Here is a 19,561-nt window from a genome sequence, read left to right as displayed (position 1 = left end):
GGAAGGAAGGAAGGAAGGAAGGAAGGAAGGAAGGAAGGAAGGAAGGACGTTGTGGTATATGGTTGTGATGGAATATTACTGTGCGGTAAGAAATGATGAACTAGTTGATTTTAGAAAAACATGGAAAGACCTGCATGAAATAATGAAGAGTGAAATGAATGAGCAGAACCAAGAGAACAATGTATACAGTGATAGCAATATTGTTCAAAGAATAACTGTGAACAACCAAGTTATTCTGAGTATTATAAATATTCAAATCAACTACAAAGAACCTATGAAGGAAAATGCTATCCACCTCCAGAGAAAGAACTGAGAAATAGAAGTATGCATAGTATGTATGGTTTTACATATATTTATGTATCTGTGTCAAATGGTGGCCTTCTCTAGGCCACTAGGGGGGAGGGAGACAGTTCAGAACTTAAAATGTAACAAATAAATAAAATTAAATTTTAAAAGAAAGAAAGAGTCAGATAGAGATAGATATAGATTATTAATGCTACAGCATTTATTATGATCTTGCTATGTGCTACGCACTGGAGATTCGAAATCAAAGCAAGATAGTCCCTACTATCAAGGAGCTTACGTTCTGAAAAGGAAAAAATACATAAAGGGGGACTAAAAACTGGGGGTGGGGAATGAAGTGGGCAGTGTGACTGGGTCTCCTTAAGATAATGGTGGTCCCAGGCAGGGACCCATAATCAGCAGGGATTTCTCAGGACAGAATCATACATATGTGGCCAAAGCAGCTGATGTAGAGGTAGTGCAGACTGGAGATTGAGCAAGAAGTGATAAATGATTACTATGCTGTAAGAAAATATAAATATGAAAAATATAGAAAAGCACAAAAAAACTCAGTAAAGTTAGAAGAAACAGGAAAACGATATACCCAATGACTACAACTCTATAAATGGAAAGAACAAACAACAAGAGCAACAAACATCAAGCTTGGCCCCAGAGAAGAAAAAAAAAATGTACTTCTTTCCCTCCCTCCCTTCTTTGAAGAGCTGGGGAACCACAGGTGTGGAATATTGAATAGATTATAAAATTAGGCTGACTATTGGTTAATTTTGTTGGTCTGTTTCACCCTCTCCTTTCTTTTTTTTTTTCTTTGGTTCAAGTTGTCTAGGTCCTCTGGGTAGCAGAAGAAGAGGTATATATTTGAAAATGAAGGTGATGTAAAACAAAAGTTAGCAGTACTTTTTTTAATGGAGGAGCTGAGAAGAATATGGTGTATGGAGGGGCAGGGCTGAGGTGACTAGAGTTGAGAAGATGGGGAGAGATGGCAGGAACCAAAGGATTTTCACCTTAGTAGATGGTAATTCTGGAACCACAAGGATTTGAGGAACAAGGTGTGGTAGTTTGCCAGCCATGTATGGGGAAATAGCCAGTTGATTATGGACCCATCCTGCAGGGGGCTTATAATGACTGAAAACAGCAGCAGTCCAGGTACAGTGACATCAACTTCCCTCAATTGTTACTCCAAAGACTGGAGATCTGATGGCTCTAGGGAGTGAAGATAACAAGTTCTCCTGGGCCTGAACTCACATTGGATGCTGAGTCCTGAAGCATCATCCCAAGATGAAGTGCACCCAAAAGATACTCTGCCAGGAGATCAAGTGCTGGGCTCCTGGTCTCTGAGCCCCTAAAAATACAAGCCCTCTAGTACCTCTGATTCCCAAGGACTTGGAATCTCTGATGGATTTGCTCTGAAGACTGCCTCTGGTCCCCTGTGGCTTAGCACAGAACTAAATGGAAATATCAAGATATTGAGAAGATGGAATCAACAGAGCCTAGTAAATGATAGAATAGGAACTGGAGAGGGAGGAATTCAATGTAACCCCAAAGTTATAGGCATGGGTGAATGAATCATAGTGCATATGGGGGGGAAACAGTCATCAGAAAGAGAAGCAGTTTTGTGGAGAAGAATACCAAGGTCTGTTTTGCACATGTTGAATTTGAAGCACTGGTGAGAGAAACATCGGGATAAAGATGATTTGCAGGCAGTTGGATATGTGAATGTGGAACTCTGAAGAGATCAGCACTAGATACAATAGTATTGAGATTTGCATGAAGCCTGGGAGTGAATGAATTTCAGTGTAGAGAAAAAAGAGGAGGGTCATGGACAAACTCGTGGTGAGCATGCACATTATGTAAAAGTTGTAAAAGGACCAGGAACCAAAGAAGTACTGATTAGAGAGGTAAGAGGGAAATAAAGAGCGTATGATGACTGTGAAGCTGAGGGAGCAGAAAATGTCCAGAGGAAAAGTTCAGACTGGGGCCAGAAGGCTGGAGAGAGGTTGAAGAAAATGAGGCATGAAAAAAAGATGTTCCATTAGATTTGGGGAATAGGAGAACATCATTGATAGCCTTAGAATTCTGTCTCAATAAATGGTTAGGGTAGAAACCTGATTGTAAGAGTTGAAGAGATAGTAGGTAATGATGAAATAGAAGCATTGGGTTTAAAATTTTTAAAGAAGCTTAGCAGTGAAGGAGAGAATAGAGATGGAATGGTAATTGGATGGTTTAACATGGCTAATGAAAGGCTTTTTAAAAAAAAAATTACGGAGATCTGAGCATGTGTGTAGGTGAATAGGAAAGGACCATTGGAAAAGGGAAGAGACTGAGTATGCATGAGAGATGATTAAGGGGGTGATGTCCTGGAAGAGACAAGGAAATAAGTGATTAAGAGTGAAAATAGAGGATTCACTTCAGTAATAGTAGGGTTATCTCATTTTTTTCTTTTTTAATCTGATTTTATTTCTGTGTTTTGCTTTTAGCATCACCTTCATTTTCTTTTTCTTTTTTTTTTTACACCAACTGCATTTAAAAAACGAGTTTTAAGGCATAACAAAAAAATACAAGGACAATTAATTTCTTAATGTATTTTAGAAGAGACTGAGAGTAGGATGCTAAGAGTCTTTGGGTTTTCCAAATACAAGCAGTTCAACAAACAAATGCCAGACATATGTACCTCCTTTACATACAAATGAGCATAGATGCATTAACACTTATTCCTGCTAGCCAATCTCATTCTGGGGGGCTACTTTCATTCCCTACCCTTCCATAGCCCCTCTACACCCAGCTTCAGGGTCCACAGCAACAAGATATATCAGGAAACAAAGGAAAAAAGTTAGAAGGGGAGGGAAAACATCCTACGGCTGCTATTTAGAACAACATTTCTGCTCATCTTCCTCACTGGATACTTCATCCCTGTTGCTCACCACCCCATTCTACTTGAATTCTTGTTCTAGGAATCACCACTAGTGGCTTAGAGCTTCAGAATTCAGATCACCTTCTTTTTCAAATATATCCTCACCATAGTAGCCACATAGTATGGCTACATAAATGGAGAAAGGGGGATATATATGAGAGATGTAAAGGTAGGAGCAAGATTTAGCCCTATGCCTAGCACACAGTAAGCACCTTAATATGTGAAATGAGTGAGAATGAAGCATCAAGGATGACATTAGCTAGGCTTGTGACTAGAAGAATGGTGGAGCCTTCAGTGGTGATAGGGAAGTTCATAACAAGGATAGGTTTTAGGAAAAAGATAATGAGTTCCGTTTTTGACGTAATGAGTTTGAGACATTCAGTTAGAAACGTCCAGTAGGCAGTTTGTCCAGTAGGCAGATAGAGCTCAGGAGAAAGATTAGGTAAGGATGATGTCTTAGGCTGAGGTATGTGTCTTTCTGGGAGTTTGTCTGATTTGTTTGCCTATTTGTCCCAACCTGGATGTTTAAATTTAGTATTTGGTCTTTCTTCTGAAATGGCTTTCATCTGATTTCCTCTCTACTCCCCAATTTAGCTGTCAAAGGTAATAAACGTGAGGATGGCTCAGCCGCCTCCTGCAGCTCATGTTACCTTCCTAGAATTACTCAGAGGCGGAACCACTGCTGGGGGCTCTCCCATGGATTGATCCGATTACTAATGAAGCCCCAAACTCCATGGTACAAATTCAGTGTGTGGGAGGCAGGGAGGAGGGGAATGACTGCTGAAATGCCAATGGGGTCAAATTTCACTAGAAATCCTCTGGGAGAGATCACAAACCTAAAGCCGACTCTATCTTAGGAGATGCCCCCTGCCTGAGGCCTGCAGGCCTGGGCCTGGGTCCCAGAGGAGCTTTGTCTGGAAATGAGGCTCCTAAGGAGATAAAGTTCAGTTCAATTCAGCAACGAGTAATCCCAGAGCACATTTTGATGGCCAGAGTACTTTTTTCATGACAATCTTAGGAGGCAAGCAGTGCAAGCATTATGCCCATTTGACAGATGAAGAAACTGAAATCTGAAGTAGGTTAGGAGACTTGCCCATGATCACCAGTAGCAAATCTGGGACTTAAATACCTTTTCATTCATTCATTCAATCTATTAATCTGTCGTGTGAGGCCCTGTCCCCAGAATACGAAGACATGGTCTCTGACCTCATGGCATATATAGTCTATTCAGGACAGTGGGATAAAATGCCCAGTCATTTAGGAGAGATCTTTCAGCCAGAAGTTCATTGATTCTGAGATACAAAGTACTTACTAAACACCTTCTATGGACATAGCCCTCTGCTTGATTCTGTGGAGAATACAAAAGACACAGTTTCTCCCCACCAGGAATTTATAATCCAGAATCCAGATTTTAGATCTAGAATAGACTATCCATTTGTCAAACTGGTAGAATACCTACCCCATCTACCTCAAAGAATGAATGAGTATGAAGATTATAAACCAACATGGATTTTAGAATTAGGAGGGGCCTCAACATAGAAAGAACATAGAAAAGCAAAACTGGAAGGAACATTGAAAAAGAGAATGCTAGAACCTACAACATAGAATGCTATAGTTTAAAAATTTATACGATCTCACATGCTAATACAACCCTAATGCTCACACATATTTTAAAGTGGAAAAATTAAAGTTTGAAAACGAATGTGTTCAAAGTGAGAGCAAAAGAGGTGGCTCGGGAGAAGGGGTTTGTGTGCACATATTCTTAGGAATGAGTTTCTCATCTAGAGAAAGAGCTATGTAATTCACCATCCAGAAGACTCAAGAGTCCATAGACTGCCATTTATAGGGCATCTCAGCTCTGTCTGTCTGTGAACTTGCTTTCTGTCCACAGCTATTGACCCAAAAGAAATTCACATACAAGCTGAGACCGCTTCCACTTATTCTGGAGGAGTGTGGCCATGGAAAAGGTATGACTCTTTCTTTCCCTCCTTTCCTCCTCCCCAGGTGGACATCCCATGACTTCTTTTTATAACACACCTGATGCAGTCAAACAGCTTCTGTTAGGGAATTCTCTATCTTTGAGATAGTTAATTCCAGGATTAAGTATCTCTCATTGCTAAGAAGCTGTTTTCCCTTCTGTATTAAACCAAAAAGTGCATCTCTGTAACTCTGAACCATTTTTCTGAATTTTATCTTTCAGGACCTAATTTATCAAGACTAATCATTCCTCCATGTAATCCTTAAATAGCCACCGCCTAAACCCTAAGTTTTCTTTGCTCCAGGCTAACACCCCCAGTTTATTCAACTAATCTTTACATAGCATGGCTTCAAGTCCAGTCACCAACCATCCTGGTTGTCTACCACTGGACACACTTTATATTGCAAATGTCCTTTCTAATTAAATACCTAGAACTGAACATAAGATCCCAGTGCCTGGCACATAGGAGGTACTTAATAAATGTTTATTTATTTATTTTGGCTAGGCAATGGGGTCAAGTGACTTGCCCAGGGTCACACAACTTGTAAGTTTTATGTGTCTGAGGTAAGATTTGAACTCAGGTCCTCCTGAATCCAGGGCTGGTGCTCTATCCACTGTGCCATCTAGCTGCCCCAAATAAAGGATTGTTGTTTAGTTGTTTCTGAAGTTTTGTGATCCTATTTGGGATTTTCTTGGCAAAGATACCGGAGTGGTTTTCCATTTCCTTCCCCAGCTCATTTTACGGTTGAGGAAACTGAGGCAGACAGGGATAAGTTACTTGCCCAGAGTCACACAGTAGGTGTCTGAGGCTGGATTGGAACTCAGGAAGATGAGTCTTCCTGATTCTAAGCCCAGTGCTCTATCCACTGTACCACCTAGCTGTCCCCAGTAAATGTTTATTAATTGATTTCAGATGTAATCTGACCATGAATGACCACCACCCTCATTCTGAATACTATGCTTCTATTAATGACAATACTTTTTTTTGACAACCATATCCCATTGCTAAGTTGTCCTGAGTTTTCAATTCATGAAAATTCCCAGGTTTTTTCACATTAAATTGTATCTGACTCTGTCTCCTTTATCCTGTATAACTGAATTTTTGAACCCAAATAAACATTTGGGTTCCCAACTTAACATTTATCTCTATTAAATTTTATCTTGTTAAATTCAGCCCATCCTGCTAGCTTTCTGAGATCTTTTTTCAATTCCAGTTATGTCATCTAGCCAATTAGCTATTCTAGCCAGATTCTGGTAATCTGTGTCTTTGATAAAAATGCTATCTACACCTTCATCCAAGTCATTGATCCAAATGTTGAATAGAATGGTGTCAAGGATAGAATGGTGTCAAGTGCCCATGGGGCACTCCACTAGAGACCTCCCTCAAATTGACATAAATATAGACCTCCTCTGTTTAGGCCTAAGTACACGTCAGATTTGCAGCAAATATTTATAGAAATGAGATGAAATAGCTTGAGATGAAATGAATAGAATGGGATAAGATGACACGAGATAGTATATGATAAAATGAGATGGAATTATATAGGATAAGTTGGAACAAATGGGATAGGACAGGATAGAATGGAATCAGTCTGGAATGGAATTCAATTTATATTCAATTAAAAGCTTTTATTGAGCACCAACTGGTAATCAATCAATGAGCATTTATGAAGTGCCTAAAATGTGCCAGGCACTTAGCACATAGTGAACAATATACTACTGAGAAAGATGAAAAATTTATATAAGACAAATCCTGTCCTCAAGTAGCTTAAAATCTAGTCGATTAAGACATAGACACAAATATGTATAATACAGAAAGTAAAGTGTGATGAATTTGTAATGAATGTATAAACAGAATGCCATGGGAATTGAAAGGAGGGAGAAAAACTTATTTGAAAGGAGGGGAGAGAATCAAAGAATGTTTCCTGGAGGAAAAACATTTGACCTGTATCTAGAAGAATAGGTAAGATTTCAACAGGTAGAGATGGCAGTGTTTGTATATATCGATGTTTCAGTAAATCGGTGGCATGTGTCTACATATGTGGGTGTGGGTGTATGTATGCGTGTGTGTATGTATGTATATATATACATATGTAAATTTGTATCAGTGTAAATGGTACAAGAAGGTGCGTCACTAAGTTGTATATATGTTTGGGTATATCTCTGAATTATGTGTATAGATGTGAACATAAATGAGGCAGTTTCTCCATATAGAAAGATGGTATAGAGGTATGTTATGTGGCTGTATCTATAGATGCAGTGTGTATATAAATTAGTGATTCTGGAAGGGTATACATTTGTGCATATATGGGTACATGTATGAGTGTGTTGAAAGGAATGTATTTATGGGTTTACCTGTTTGGGGAGAAGTTATAGGTATAAGTGTATCCACAAGGGAGAGTAGAGGTAATTATTGTGCTTTGTAAATATGTGTATGTGCATCCTATGTATATAGGACGGGTTGGGAGAAAGAAGTGAGAGTATATCTCTCTTCTAAGGGGTGTGAAGAGTTAGTTGAGGATGAGGTTTGTAGGTTGGAAGATTGTCTCTGTCCCGAGAGTCAAGGTGTAGGTAGGGTGGTAGTGTATAGGGATATATGGAACATGTGTGTATGTATGTCCTTAGGGGGTTGTATATGTCTATATCCGTATTCACCAGGTTCGGGGCCTGTAATTGCTTTAGTTTCCACAAGGGAGAGTTGCAGAGAATTATTTTACACAGAAACAGAGAATAGCTCCATCCCCCAGCCTTCAGCAGTTTCCCTAGAGAGATGCAAGCAGAGGATGGAAAAGGGAAGGGGGGGGCTGTACCTCAAAGTTCCCTACTCTAATCCCTGGGACCCCCAGGCCCTACCTCCCCTCATTCCCCCAGCCTTGTAAGGAAGTGGGGTGGGGTGGGGAGATCAGGTCTGATCTTCCTTAGCCTTAGCCTGATTCTTGGAGCTCCCCATTTGCCAGGAAAGGGCCCAGAGGAAGGTGCTCCAAGCCCTTTGACCTTAAGCCTCTATGCCTGAGGTATCTTAGTTTTAGTCACAGTCAGTGCCAGCCTATGGGGGTGGGGGGAAACTGTGTGTATCAGTGTGGACATTTATATGTGTCTTCTAAGTGTGTTGCATAGTAGAAGGGTGTGAATGCCTCTATGGCGTGTGTGTGTATGTGTTTTTGTATGGTGAGAGAGTATGAGTGTGTGTGTGTGCAAACATGTCTGTGGTGGGACACACACTAGGTGTATATGTTTAAGGGTGACAATATATGGCAGCAGTATGAGCATGAGTTAAGTATGTTTGTGAATGTGGTGTATGTGCAAATGTGTGTGATGGAAAACATGCATGGTGTGTACATGTAAGGGTGAGTATATATGGTGGCAGGAGGTTGCACATATATGTATGTATAGTCTACGTCGATGTGTAGATCTATATGTCCGTATATATATGTATGTGTGGTATGTGTCTGTGCCTAGTTTTCTTCTTGGCAGGGATTGGTCAGGCCGGAACTCTTCTTGAACCCAGTGGAGAATCAAACAACTGTCACTTCCATAAGAGGAGGAAGAAGAGGAGAGGGAAGAAGGAGAGGAAAAAGAGAGGACAAAAAGGAGGAGGGAAAAAAGAAAGGAGGAGAAACAGAGGAGGAAAAAGGAAAGGAGGAGGAAGAGAAGGCTAAGAAGAGGAGGAAGAGGAGGAGAGAAAAAGAAGAGCAGAAAAGAAGAGGCAGAGGAAGAAGAGGAGGAGAGAAAGAGGGGAGAACAAGAGGAGGAGGAAGAAGAGGCAGAAGGGGAAGAAGGGGAGGAGGAGGAAGAGAAGGGCAGGAGGAGCAAAGGAGGAGCAGGGGCGGGGGCACGGGCCTTTCCAAGTTTGTTGGGACTGTACTTGTCTGCCCGTGGGGATTGGAGCCTGAAGGTGGGGCGGGGGTGTTGGGGGGACCCCGGCTGTGTGAGGGGGCGGGGGTGCGGGGCTCTGCAGCCTGCTGGGCTGGCTCTCCTTTCCTCTCCTGTCCTTCGCTGCTCCTTGCCGTTGCTCTCCCCCACCCGCTCGCCGGGGCCCATGTACTGGAAGCATGAGAACTGCGCCGCCCCAGCGCCCGCGGGCGGTCGCCTCCCTTCAGAAGGGGTCCCAGCCGACCAGGTGAGAGTTAGCGCCTTCAGCTCGGGTCCCCCTCAGTAACGTGACTAGGATACAGGGGAACCAAGGAGCGCCCGGCCCGCCGAGAGCCCAGGGTTTGGGGGAGGCGGGGGGGACTAAGGGGAGAGAGAGAATTCGCCAGTGGGGGAGTGGGTTGGTTGCGGGGAGGGAGGAAGAGAGACAGGCGGGGGAGCCCGGGAGGGAGCCGGCCGGGGGGGGGCTCCCAAAAAGAAATCGGGGGAAAAAAAGGCAAACATTATGCAAATGTTTGAGGAATTTCTTAAAAAAAGCGATTTAGCCAAGAGCAGGGAATCATGACGGGGGGAGCTCGGTATTGTCTGCTTGAATAGGGGCTTAATAACCCAAATGCGCCGAGGGGTTGTGGAGATGCAACGCTCAGAATTCCAAAGCCGCTGCCCTTTTCCGAGCCTTGAATACCAAGCTGCTGAAGGATTCGGTTGGGGAAGGGGGTGGAGTGGGGGCGGGTGGTTTTCCCCCTTCCCCTTTATCTATGTTGTTTTCTCCCTTTTATCTTTTTACCCCCTTTCTTACCGCCCCCACCCCTACTTCCAAAGAGACCTTGAACCTGCGCCCGCTCTGCTGAAATCTGGGACCATTCGGCTGCTTCGCGGTGCGGGTCCGCCTCTTAGGTTTCTCTCTCTCTCTCTCTCTCTCTCTCTCTCTCTCTCTCTCTCTCTCTCCCTCTCTCTCTCTCCCTCTCTCTCTCTTTCTCCCTTACTGCATTTTGTACCAGAGAAGACGGGGGGCAAGAGGAGGGGGGCAGGAGGAGAAGAAAAATTCGATTTTTAATTACTACCATTAAAAAATCAAATTTGCAATTCTTTGGGTGGTCTGATCCATTTTCTGATTGACAGCTGGAATTGACACCCTCCATACCTCTTATCTCGGGCATTTACGACAATTTCTAATTGCAGGTAGTTTGTGTGTTTCAGAGCTGTGGATTGCAGGGGAACGGAGCGATTACTTCAAGAGCCATGGGTTAAGTGCGGGGAGGGAGGGGGGGAGAGAAAAAAATTCCATCCAAATTCAAATTGCTTCATTAAAGAGACACCGCTTTTGTAGGGAAGGGTTTAAATGCCCGTTGGAAAGTTCTGTGGTATTGTTTTGCTGCGGCTTATATAGGGGGCGCGGGAAGGCGCAGCGCGGACACAGCCGGCTCCTGGCCGTTGCTCACTCGCTGCGTGTGACTGCCGCTCTCTGTCTTTTCCCCTCAAGGTGATGGCTCAGCCAGGGCCCGGCTGTAAAGCCAGCTCCCGCTGCCTGGAGGGAACCGCGCCGCCCAGCATGGTAAGCTGGGCCCTAGGTCTTCTCGGTCCTTACTCCCCACCAGACACAAATCCGTAGCTCCCGCACCCCTTTCTCCACCCTTTCCCCACTCCTGGCTCCTCGGGGTGGGTGAACTGGAGAAATTTCGTTGAGACAAATCTCCCTTGACTCGGGGGAGAGGTGATGGAACAGCGAAAACAGACCCCCTTCACCAATCGGGAAGACTTTGGTCTCTGGTCCCGCTCAAAGTGAGTGACGTCTGGGTCTGGTATGATTACCTCCAGTTCCTCCAGAGGACGCGTGGAGGGCAAAGTCCAACCAAGGAAGACTAAGGGGGACTGTCCTGATATCTCCACCCCACCCTTTCCACCTCCCACACCCAAATGGGAATGTGGTTAAAGGGGAGGGGGCATTTCTTACTGGCTTCTTGAATCCCAACTCAGTCGTATCCCTCTCCTCTCTTTTCTCGCAGGCTCAGTCGGACGGAGATGCTCTGCCCGGGGGCCTAGACAAGGACGAGGGACGCTCTTCCCCATGCACGCCCAGCACCCCTTCAGTCTGCTCACCTCCCTCCGCCTCCTCCTCCGTGCCATCCGCAGGCAAAAACATATGTTCTAGCTGCGGCCTCGAGATTCTCGATCGCTACCTGCTCAAGGTATGTGCACTTACAGTCGGAGAATGTGGAGGTGAAACATAGAATGTTAGAACTATAAAGAACCTTAGAACATAGAATGAATGAGCTGGAAGGGACCCTAGAACACACACAACGATAGAACGGAGAACGTCAAAGCTGGAAAGAAACTTAGAATATAAAATGTTAAAACATAAGATCAGAGCTGGAAAGGAGGGGGGTTTAAATCTGGTCAAAATACTTTAATTTGAAAAAGGAAGAAAGAAACTGAGGGTAGAGAGGGTAGGTGACTTGACTGTTCAAGGTCACATAACGAGTTAGCGACAGAGCAGGGTCTAGAACCTGGGCCTGGAAGACAGATGAAAAGTAGATTGAGTGGCCTGCCTTTCCGTCTTCCCCCATTCTGCACCGGACACTATTCCCGGGAGTTGGGAGCAGCCGGGGAAGCAGGGAAGGACTGGGACATCGAAGACCAAGTTGAGTCCCAACTCTCTTTTCTTCTCTTCTTCTATCCTCCTCTCCCCCATCTCCGATGTCCAGGTCAACAACTTGATTTGGCACGTGCGATGCCTGGAATGCTCTGTCTGTCGCACGTCACTTCGGCAGCAGAACAGCTGCTACATTAAGAACAAGGAAATCTTCTGCAAAATGGACTATTTCAGGTAGGAACTGAGGAGCCCGGAAAGCGAGGGGCCTCGATCATTGAATCTGGGAGCTCTGGGAAAAAGGAGCTAAGATTGGGATGGGGGCTGGGAATGTCGCCGAGTGCCTAAAGAGAGGGTACTTCCACCCGCTTTCTGCGTCCTGGGGAGAAAACAGGGGAGGGGGCAAACTGCAGCCGTCCCAGCAGTGCCCTCAGCCAATTTCCCAAGCTAGAAGGGACCCGCTTGTGGAGACAGACAACTCAGTTATGCAGTAGTCGCTGGGGTCACAGAGACTCGTGGAGAGAGCAGTGTAGAAAAAGGAAGGGTGACGCCTGTAAAGCAACACCTGAAAAAGGATGCCTGAATTGGAGGAAGGGGTCCCCAGTCGGCCACCCAGAGGGAGTTCCATATCGCTTTGCTTCATGGGACTGATTAGGGAATGGGACAGTGATGATATCGCTCCATTTGGTGACCCAATGGAGGGGGGAGGGGAGGGTCTCCCTTGGAGCTCCCCCTGGCACTTGGTAGGCACCTTCTCTCTGCTGGGCTCTGACTCTTTCCTCCTGAGGGAGATCAGCGAATGCATGAACCAGTCACAGAGACCTGGGAGTACGGGATTTTGGTCTGTCCAGAGAGGAAAGACCTTGGCAATTTGGGAGTCCCAGGCTCCCTCTGGTTGCTGCAATGGACCAATGAAGTCAACTCTTTCCACCCTTGGCAAATTTATATCCTTGAGAACCCACAGCTCTAGTGAATGGCCAAGGACTCTGAAATGTCAGAGAACAGGGGGACCTATTTGTAGGAGGGGAATGGAGAAAGAGGTGTTAATCCCTTCACCTGAAGTCAGCACAGGTTATTGTTTTCCATTCCCCCACCCCCCAAAAAAGATCTCTATAGAGGGCTAAATGTTGTGGGAGTGTGAAGGGAGCCCTGAGGAAAGGAGAAGATATTTTCCTCTAAGACCCCAGCAACCTCAACCTCCACCTATAATAAATCTATTCTGCTACCAGCTTCAGCCACTCGGACTACTTCTCTCCTTGCCAGTATTTGAAAGGCAGAGTATTTTGGTGGGCCTAGGGGTTAGTCTACATCCCATCTTCTTTTCTGTCCTTACCCCCCCATCCCCCCACCTCCCGTGAAAGAGTAAAGAACTACAAAATGCTAAAACTAACAGGGAATTTAAGACATAGAATGTTGCCACTAGAAGGGACTTTTAAGATGTACAATGTTAGAGCTGAAAAGGACTTTAGTCCAGCTTCATTTTATGTATGTGAAAACTGTAGCCCAAAGTGTGGCTTGTTCTAGGTCACCAAGCCAATGACTGTCCGAACTAGGATTGGGATCCAAATCAGCCTTTCTCCAAGTTCCATGCTCTTTTCACTATATCATAAAATCCAGTCCTGTGGTTCCTTGGGCAAGGTTGGTCTCAACTTTAACTGTGACAAGGGTCACCCTTTGGGGAAGAGGTCTCTCATAGGGCAGGGCCCTTACATGGGGAAGGGATAGCTGGGCTACCCAATACCCATGGAACTGAGTAACCCAGGAAAAGAGAATTACCTTCACTCACAGAAGGAAGGATCCTGGAATCCTGCCCCACCCCCACTGTTGGGAAGCTGGGAGATTGGGGGAGGGGTGGCATTTTAGTCAGGCTCTGGAACACACAGCCTCCTTCTTTTGACTACAAATTAGCAGATGAGGGAAAGAGGAGGCTTCTCCCCACCTTAGTGAAGGATTGGTTTCAACTGAAAGGATCCTCCCTTCCACATACACCCACCCCTACCCAGGCTTTCAGGATTATGATGGTGGTGATGATGATATGATAATAATAATAATAATAGTAATAATAATGGTAAATACCCTTTATGATAGTCAAAGTACTTTTATCACAACAATTCTGCGATGTTGGTAGAAACATGGGAGCATATATTTATAGCTCGAAGGGTCCTTCAAAGTCATCTAGTCCAACCCCCTCATTTTACAGATGAGGAAACTGGGGCCCAGTAAACCTAAATTACTTATTCAAGGTCGGAGACAGTGATTTGAGTGACAGAGCTGGGAACTGAACTTGGGTTCTCTGCCTTCACATCCTGTAATCTTTCCAGTATACCACAGTACTACCAATAGGATTGTTATCTTGTTCCCAAATAATAAAAGACTTAGTGAAGTGACTTTCAGAGTTTAGAGGTAGCAGGGACTTAGGAAATCATTTAGTCAAATCTCCTTATTTTACAAATGAAGAAGCTGACGCTCAGAGAAAGCAAGTGACTTACCCAGAGTCAATCAATAATCACTTATTAAGCAACCAACTATGTGCCAGCAGGCACTGTGCTAAGCGACAGGGATACTAAAAAAAAAAAAGTGACAAAAGACAATCTCTGCTCTCAAGGAGCTTACAATCTAGTGGGAGACACAACATGAAAACAAATATTTATAAAACAAGCCATATATTGATAAACGGATAATTAACAGAGGGAAGGCAGTGGAATTAAGAGAGGTTGGGGAAGGCTTCCTGTAGAAGGTGAGACTTTAGTTGGGAATTAAAGGAAGCCAGGGAGGTCAGCAAGCAGGCATGGGGAACAGCCAAAGAAAATGCCTGGAGCTAAGAGGAGTGTCTTGTTCATGGAACAGCCAGGAGGTCCCTGTCACTGGATCAAAGAATACGTATCAGAAAGTTAAGGTGTAAGAAGAACGGAAAGGTAGGAAGAGGCTAGGTTATGAAGGGCTTTGAATGACAAATAGATCATTTTCTATTTGATTCTAGAGGCAATAGAAACCCACTGAAGTTTATTGAATAGGCAGATGATATGACCAGACCTGCATTTTAGAAAAATCACTTTAGTGGCTGAATGGAGGATGGATTGAAATTGGGAGAGAGATTGAGGAGAGTCTTTTTGTAAAAAACATGTCTTTGGAGCTAGGAGGACTCTGAGGAGAGGGACAAAGATTCTGTGGATGGGTTTGAAGAAACATCCAAGGTCAAAGGGCTAAGGTTGCATTCTAAGAGTCATCTAGTCTCTGCCTTTTCCACAGCCCCCTGACTTCTGTCTACCTTTCCAGGAGGCTCTTGCTGGCTTTTGGTATGCATATCACAGAAGTGTGCCATTATGGCCTTTGTTGGTTGTCATAGGATCTAGAATTGGTAGAGACATTAGAGATTTTATAGTCTAACACCCAAATTTTACACACAAGGCCCAGAAAGGGGGAATGACTTGACCAATGTCACCCAGCAGAACAGGGCCTCCACTCACCGACCCATTTACCAGGTGCCTTATTTAAGAATGGGGGTCTTTAAAATGAATGATCTATAAAGTAGATTAACCAGGGAAGTTGAGTTGTAGGAAGAGAAGATAGTACAGGGGTTGGTGCCTTCTCTTGTATCATCTTGATATACCCATAGAAAAACTCCTTGGTGTTGGTGGTAGTTGCTTCCAGTGACTTTAACACTAGGCCCCTTGGATTGGGGGTCTGTAGGGTGAATAAGGGTTCCCCACAACATCTGGCGGGAAAGACCAGAGGTCAAATTTGGATTATGGCATAATGAGCCTTGGTTTGCTTCACAACTCAGTGCGTGTGTGCGTGTGTGCGTGTGTGTGTGTGTGTGTGTGTGTGTGTGTGTGTGTATTATGTGTGGCAGGGTGGTAATGAAAGAAAGGGCACAAAAGGGTATGTATGTGTTGGGTGGTTTGGAATATATACATCAAGGTGTGTATGTGCGTGTATGCTAAGGCATATAGAGAAAGCAGCATGGGGTGTTGGGAAAAACACTAGTTTTTGAATCAAAGTACCTGAGTTAAAATCCCAGATCTTCCCATTAAATACTTGTGTGATCCTGTGTAAGATATTTCTTTCTGTGGACCTTATTTTCCTCATCTATAAAATGACCTCTGAGATCTCTTCAAGTTATAAATCTGTACTAGGATCCTTTGTATATGTCTAGGCATGTGTGTGCATACAAGGTGGTACAATGTATGGTTGTCTGCAGAAAGATAAGTATGAGTTTGTGTCTGTGTACGAGTATCAGGGCATATGACAGTGTGTCAGATGGGGTGGTGAATATGTGTGTGCATCAGGGTAGGTATGAGAGAATGTATGCCATTTGTATTAATGCATGTGAAAGATAGGTGTGGGAATAGGAAGAAGGGGTGCCATGTCCCACCCCTAACCATCTGTCCAGGCACAGGAAGAAACAAAACTTCCCATTCACTTTCTGGCTCCCTGTTGGAAACCCATTTTTCTCTGACTGTGGAAAGAGAAGGGGCTCCAATGGTAGGTTAGGGCCTATGTCTGAAAAACCATAGTCATTCTTGCATCCATAATCTCTTCTATAACATTCCCCAGCTCCCTCCCCCCTTCCCCACTCCACTCCCCCTCCCCCGCCACAACCCCAACCCTGTTCAGTGTGTGCTTATATGACTATGAATATATTTCCTTGTATATCTGGCTCTGTGTGAGAATAAGCATGCAAGTGCTTGTTTGTGTTATAACCTTTGCTTCTGAGTTTATGTGAGGATGAGTCTATAGATCTGTCTCTCTGTATAATAAGAGCATCTCTGTGTTTGAGTCTATGCAAAAAGAGGTTTATGTATGTTTCTCTGAGAATTTGTATGTGCATAAAATAGTCTCTGTGAGACTATGTGTGTTCCTGTGTATGAAAAAGTGTGTGCCTGTATGAGTTTCAATCTTTATCACTCTGTATGCAAATTCTGTTATGTATGTGTAGGTGAATGAATATATCTCTGTAGGTGTGTGTGCACACATGCCATGTACGTGTTTGTATGCCTGTGGATTCCTTGCATAGGAAGCACTTGACAAACTGTCTCTGTGAGAAGGAGGGAATGGTTGAACAGGATTCTCTTACCCCTCTATGGAAAAGGCTCTGTCCTAGTTCATAGCCAAGTTCCTTAGGTAGCTTCTACTAGAGGAACCAAGGTCAGCCCTCTAGATCTCAAAGGAAACTTCCCCAGAGGAATCAATGGAGGCCAGAGTGACCTTTTGCCCTCCCTGCCCTCTTCCTACCGAATGTTTTGCTCTGACTAGGCTATGATACCCCAGGGAAATAGGAAGACCCAGGTTCTGATCTTGACTCAATCATTAATTTTCTATGCAAACTTGAACATGTTGCTTCCTCTCCCTGCTTCCCTACCCATTTCCCCTACAGGTTCTGGGCCTCAGTTTTTTAATTTGTCAAACAAGGGATTGGCACTCAGTATCTCTAAGGTCTTTTCCTGTTCTAACATTCTCTGCTTTCACATGCTATGGGCTACTTATTACCTGAATTACCAGGAAATCCACTTCTGATCTTTGGATTTCTTCATCTACAAAATGAGTGACTTGGCCTGGATGATCTAACCTTCCTTTGAACTCTAGCATTCTATATTCTGAGTTCTCTTCTAGCTCTAACCTTTTTGACCTCTTCTAACCCCAATAACCTGTGATTCTCAGGGGGAGGGAGCAGTCTGTCTTGATCACACTCTGCTTTCAGATAGTGGGGAATTACTGGAACTGGCTGGCTTGGGGTATAGAATGTTGGTATCACAGACTTCTCAGAGTCCCCTGAAGCCTCAAAGTGAGGAGGGGAAAATATACCCCAGTTCATTTGCTGGCATTCTTCTGTGGAGCTGCTGTCAGCCCTACCCTTTTAGTTACTGGCTTTTCTCCCTCAGATCCTCCCAAAGGGCCGAGGACCCCACCCCTTAGGGTCTCGGTTTTCACAGCCCCAGGTTTATTGACTTTAAGGGATTGGCAGCCTCTGTCAGAGCAGCGTCTCTCTCTGTTGGAAGGAGGGGCCCCGCTTGGCTTGGTCGGCTCCTACTTTGGATTTTCTGCCTTTGCTCTGTGGTCGACTGGGTTCTCTCCTTCCCTTCCCCACCACCTTCCCTGCCAAATCATCAAATTGAGGTTCATGCCCAGACCCAGTTAAAATCTTGTTGCAACTCAAAAAATAAATCCGTGTGCTTTGTGTGGGCTTTTCAAAACTGCCCCCATGCTCTCATGTGCCAAATGTCTCTCAACTTATCTATAAATTAGGGATAATAATTACACTACCTTACCTACCTCACAGACTTTGCATGTAACATGAAATAATGTGTGTAAAGTACTTTGCAAACCTAAATCATGATATCAATGTCAGGTGTATACCACTGGGAGGAGGAAGAAGAAAGGTGGTCCTCCATTTTCTCTTCCATCCCCACCCTAACTCTAGTAGCAGGCAGCAGGCAAATCAGCTGGGGTCAGGAGGTTTCATTGTCTTGCTGGTCCAGAACAATTTGCTCTTGGGGCCTTAGGGATAACATTTATTCAGTGCCATGTTTTTAAATTTACAAAGCTTTTTCTTTATAACTAGGTAAGTAGTTAAAGTTTTGTTGTCTCTAGTTTGTAGAGAGGAAACCTTTATCTCAGACAGTTAGTTGACTTGCTTAAGGTCATGCTAGTTAGTGTCATAGTCAACCCTTGAAACCCGGTCTCCAGGTCCAGCACTTGTTCTACAGAGCCATAAAGCACTGTGAAAGTGGAAAATTGACTAAATATGCCAATAGCAAAGCCTCAGAATGTTAGAGCTGGAAGGGAGATTAGAATTCAGCTGCTTCATTTTACAAGATGGGATTTGAGAGAAAAAGACAAGTTGGAATGCAGGCCCACCAGTGTCTTCTCATGAACAGGTTCATGTGAGCTTGTTTTTGCCCATGGACTACTTTTAAGTCAGGTTCTAAAAGGGAATCAAAAGCCAGGAAAGACAACTAGATGTAATGGAAAGAACACTGCTCTGAGAATGAGTAGACCTGGATTGTAAACCTGATTCTACTGCTAACTTGATGTGATCTTAGAGAAGTCATTTTTCCTCCCTAGGCCTCAGTTTCCTCATCTGTAAAGTAAAGGGGTTAAAGTGGTTGATCTCTAAGATCCCTTCCAGCTCTTTAAAAAAAAAACCCCAATGAATTCTGTGCAAACACACACACACACACACACACACACACACACACACCATTAATAGAGCATGAAAGCTGCAACAAAACAAAATCAGTAAGATTTCTGAGGGTCTGACCTCTCACATTAAATAAACATTTCTTTGGGGGTATCATTGTGAAGTAGTTCTACGCATCCATACCTTATGTTTTCCATAGTTAACTGGGGTAGCAATGGAGGTGGGAACACTATATCCCAGAAGTACTGTCTAGTCTTCTGATTCAGTGTTCTACACCAGGTGGTTCATGTCAATTCCCCTTCCTACTCATCCTCTCCCCCAACCCCCATAACCTCTTGGCCATAACCCAGGCTGAGGGTAAAGTAATGGATGTTAACCACACATTTCTTGAAGATAAAACAAAATATCAGACCTGGAAGGGACTTTAGTACACTTTTAGAATATAGAATGTCAGAGCTGAAAGAAATTTAGAAGACAGAATGTTGAAACAGAATATTGGAGATGGAAGGGATCTTAAAAATCACTTAGTGCTCTACACTCCTCCCTAAGCCAGTGGTTATGGATAATACTCTCTGAGGTCAGAACTTTTCAACAAGTCAGCATCTAAATTGACCCATCCTACTAGCAATTCTCCCAATTTAATTACTCAAAGTTTCTCTTTCCTGCCCCTTCACCTCAGGTTCTAAGTCAGTGAGCCCCACCCCCTTACATTCTCATTCTCTCTCTCTCTCTCTCTCTCTCTCTCTCTCTCTCTCTCTCTCTCTCTCTCTC

At 44.0% G+C, this 19,561-nt stretch overlaps 1 protein-coding gene across 2 annotated transcripts in view; it reads left to right on the top strand.

Moving 5' to 3' along the window:
* The first annotated feature begins 10,545 nt into the window (after positions 1-10,545).
* LOC114047147 (LIM/homeobox protein Lhx6) overlaps positions 10,546-19,561 on the top strand; it is a 33,676-nt gene continuing 24,660 nt past the window's right edge. For both annotated transcript variants that reach the window (XM_027867908.1, XM_027867907.1), the window contains exons 1-3: positions 10,546-10,614; positions 11,066-11,248; positions 11,765-11,886. In XM_027867908.1, the coding sequence (XP_027723709.1) occupies positions 10,546-10,614; positions 11,066-11,248; positions 11,765-11,886 (374 nt within the window). The remainder of the gene's footprint in view (positions 10,615-11,065; positions 11,249-11,764; positions 11,887-19,561) is intronic.

The sequence above is a fragment of the Vombatus ursinus genome, unplaced genomic scaffold (genome assembly GCF_900497805.2).
Source record: "Vombatus ursinus unplaced genomic scaffold, bare-nosed wombat genome assembly UNPS02014786.1, whole genome shotgun sequence".
NCBI lineage: Eukaryota > Metazoa > Chordata > Mammalia > Diprotodontia > Vombatidae > Vombatus > Vombatus ursinus.
The sequence above is the reverse complement of the archived record's forward strand: the minus strand, read 5'-3'. Positions and strand labels throughout refer to the sequence as shown.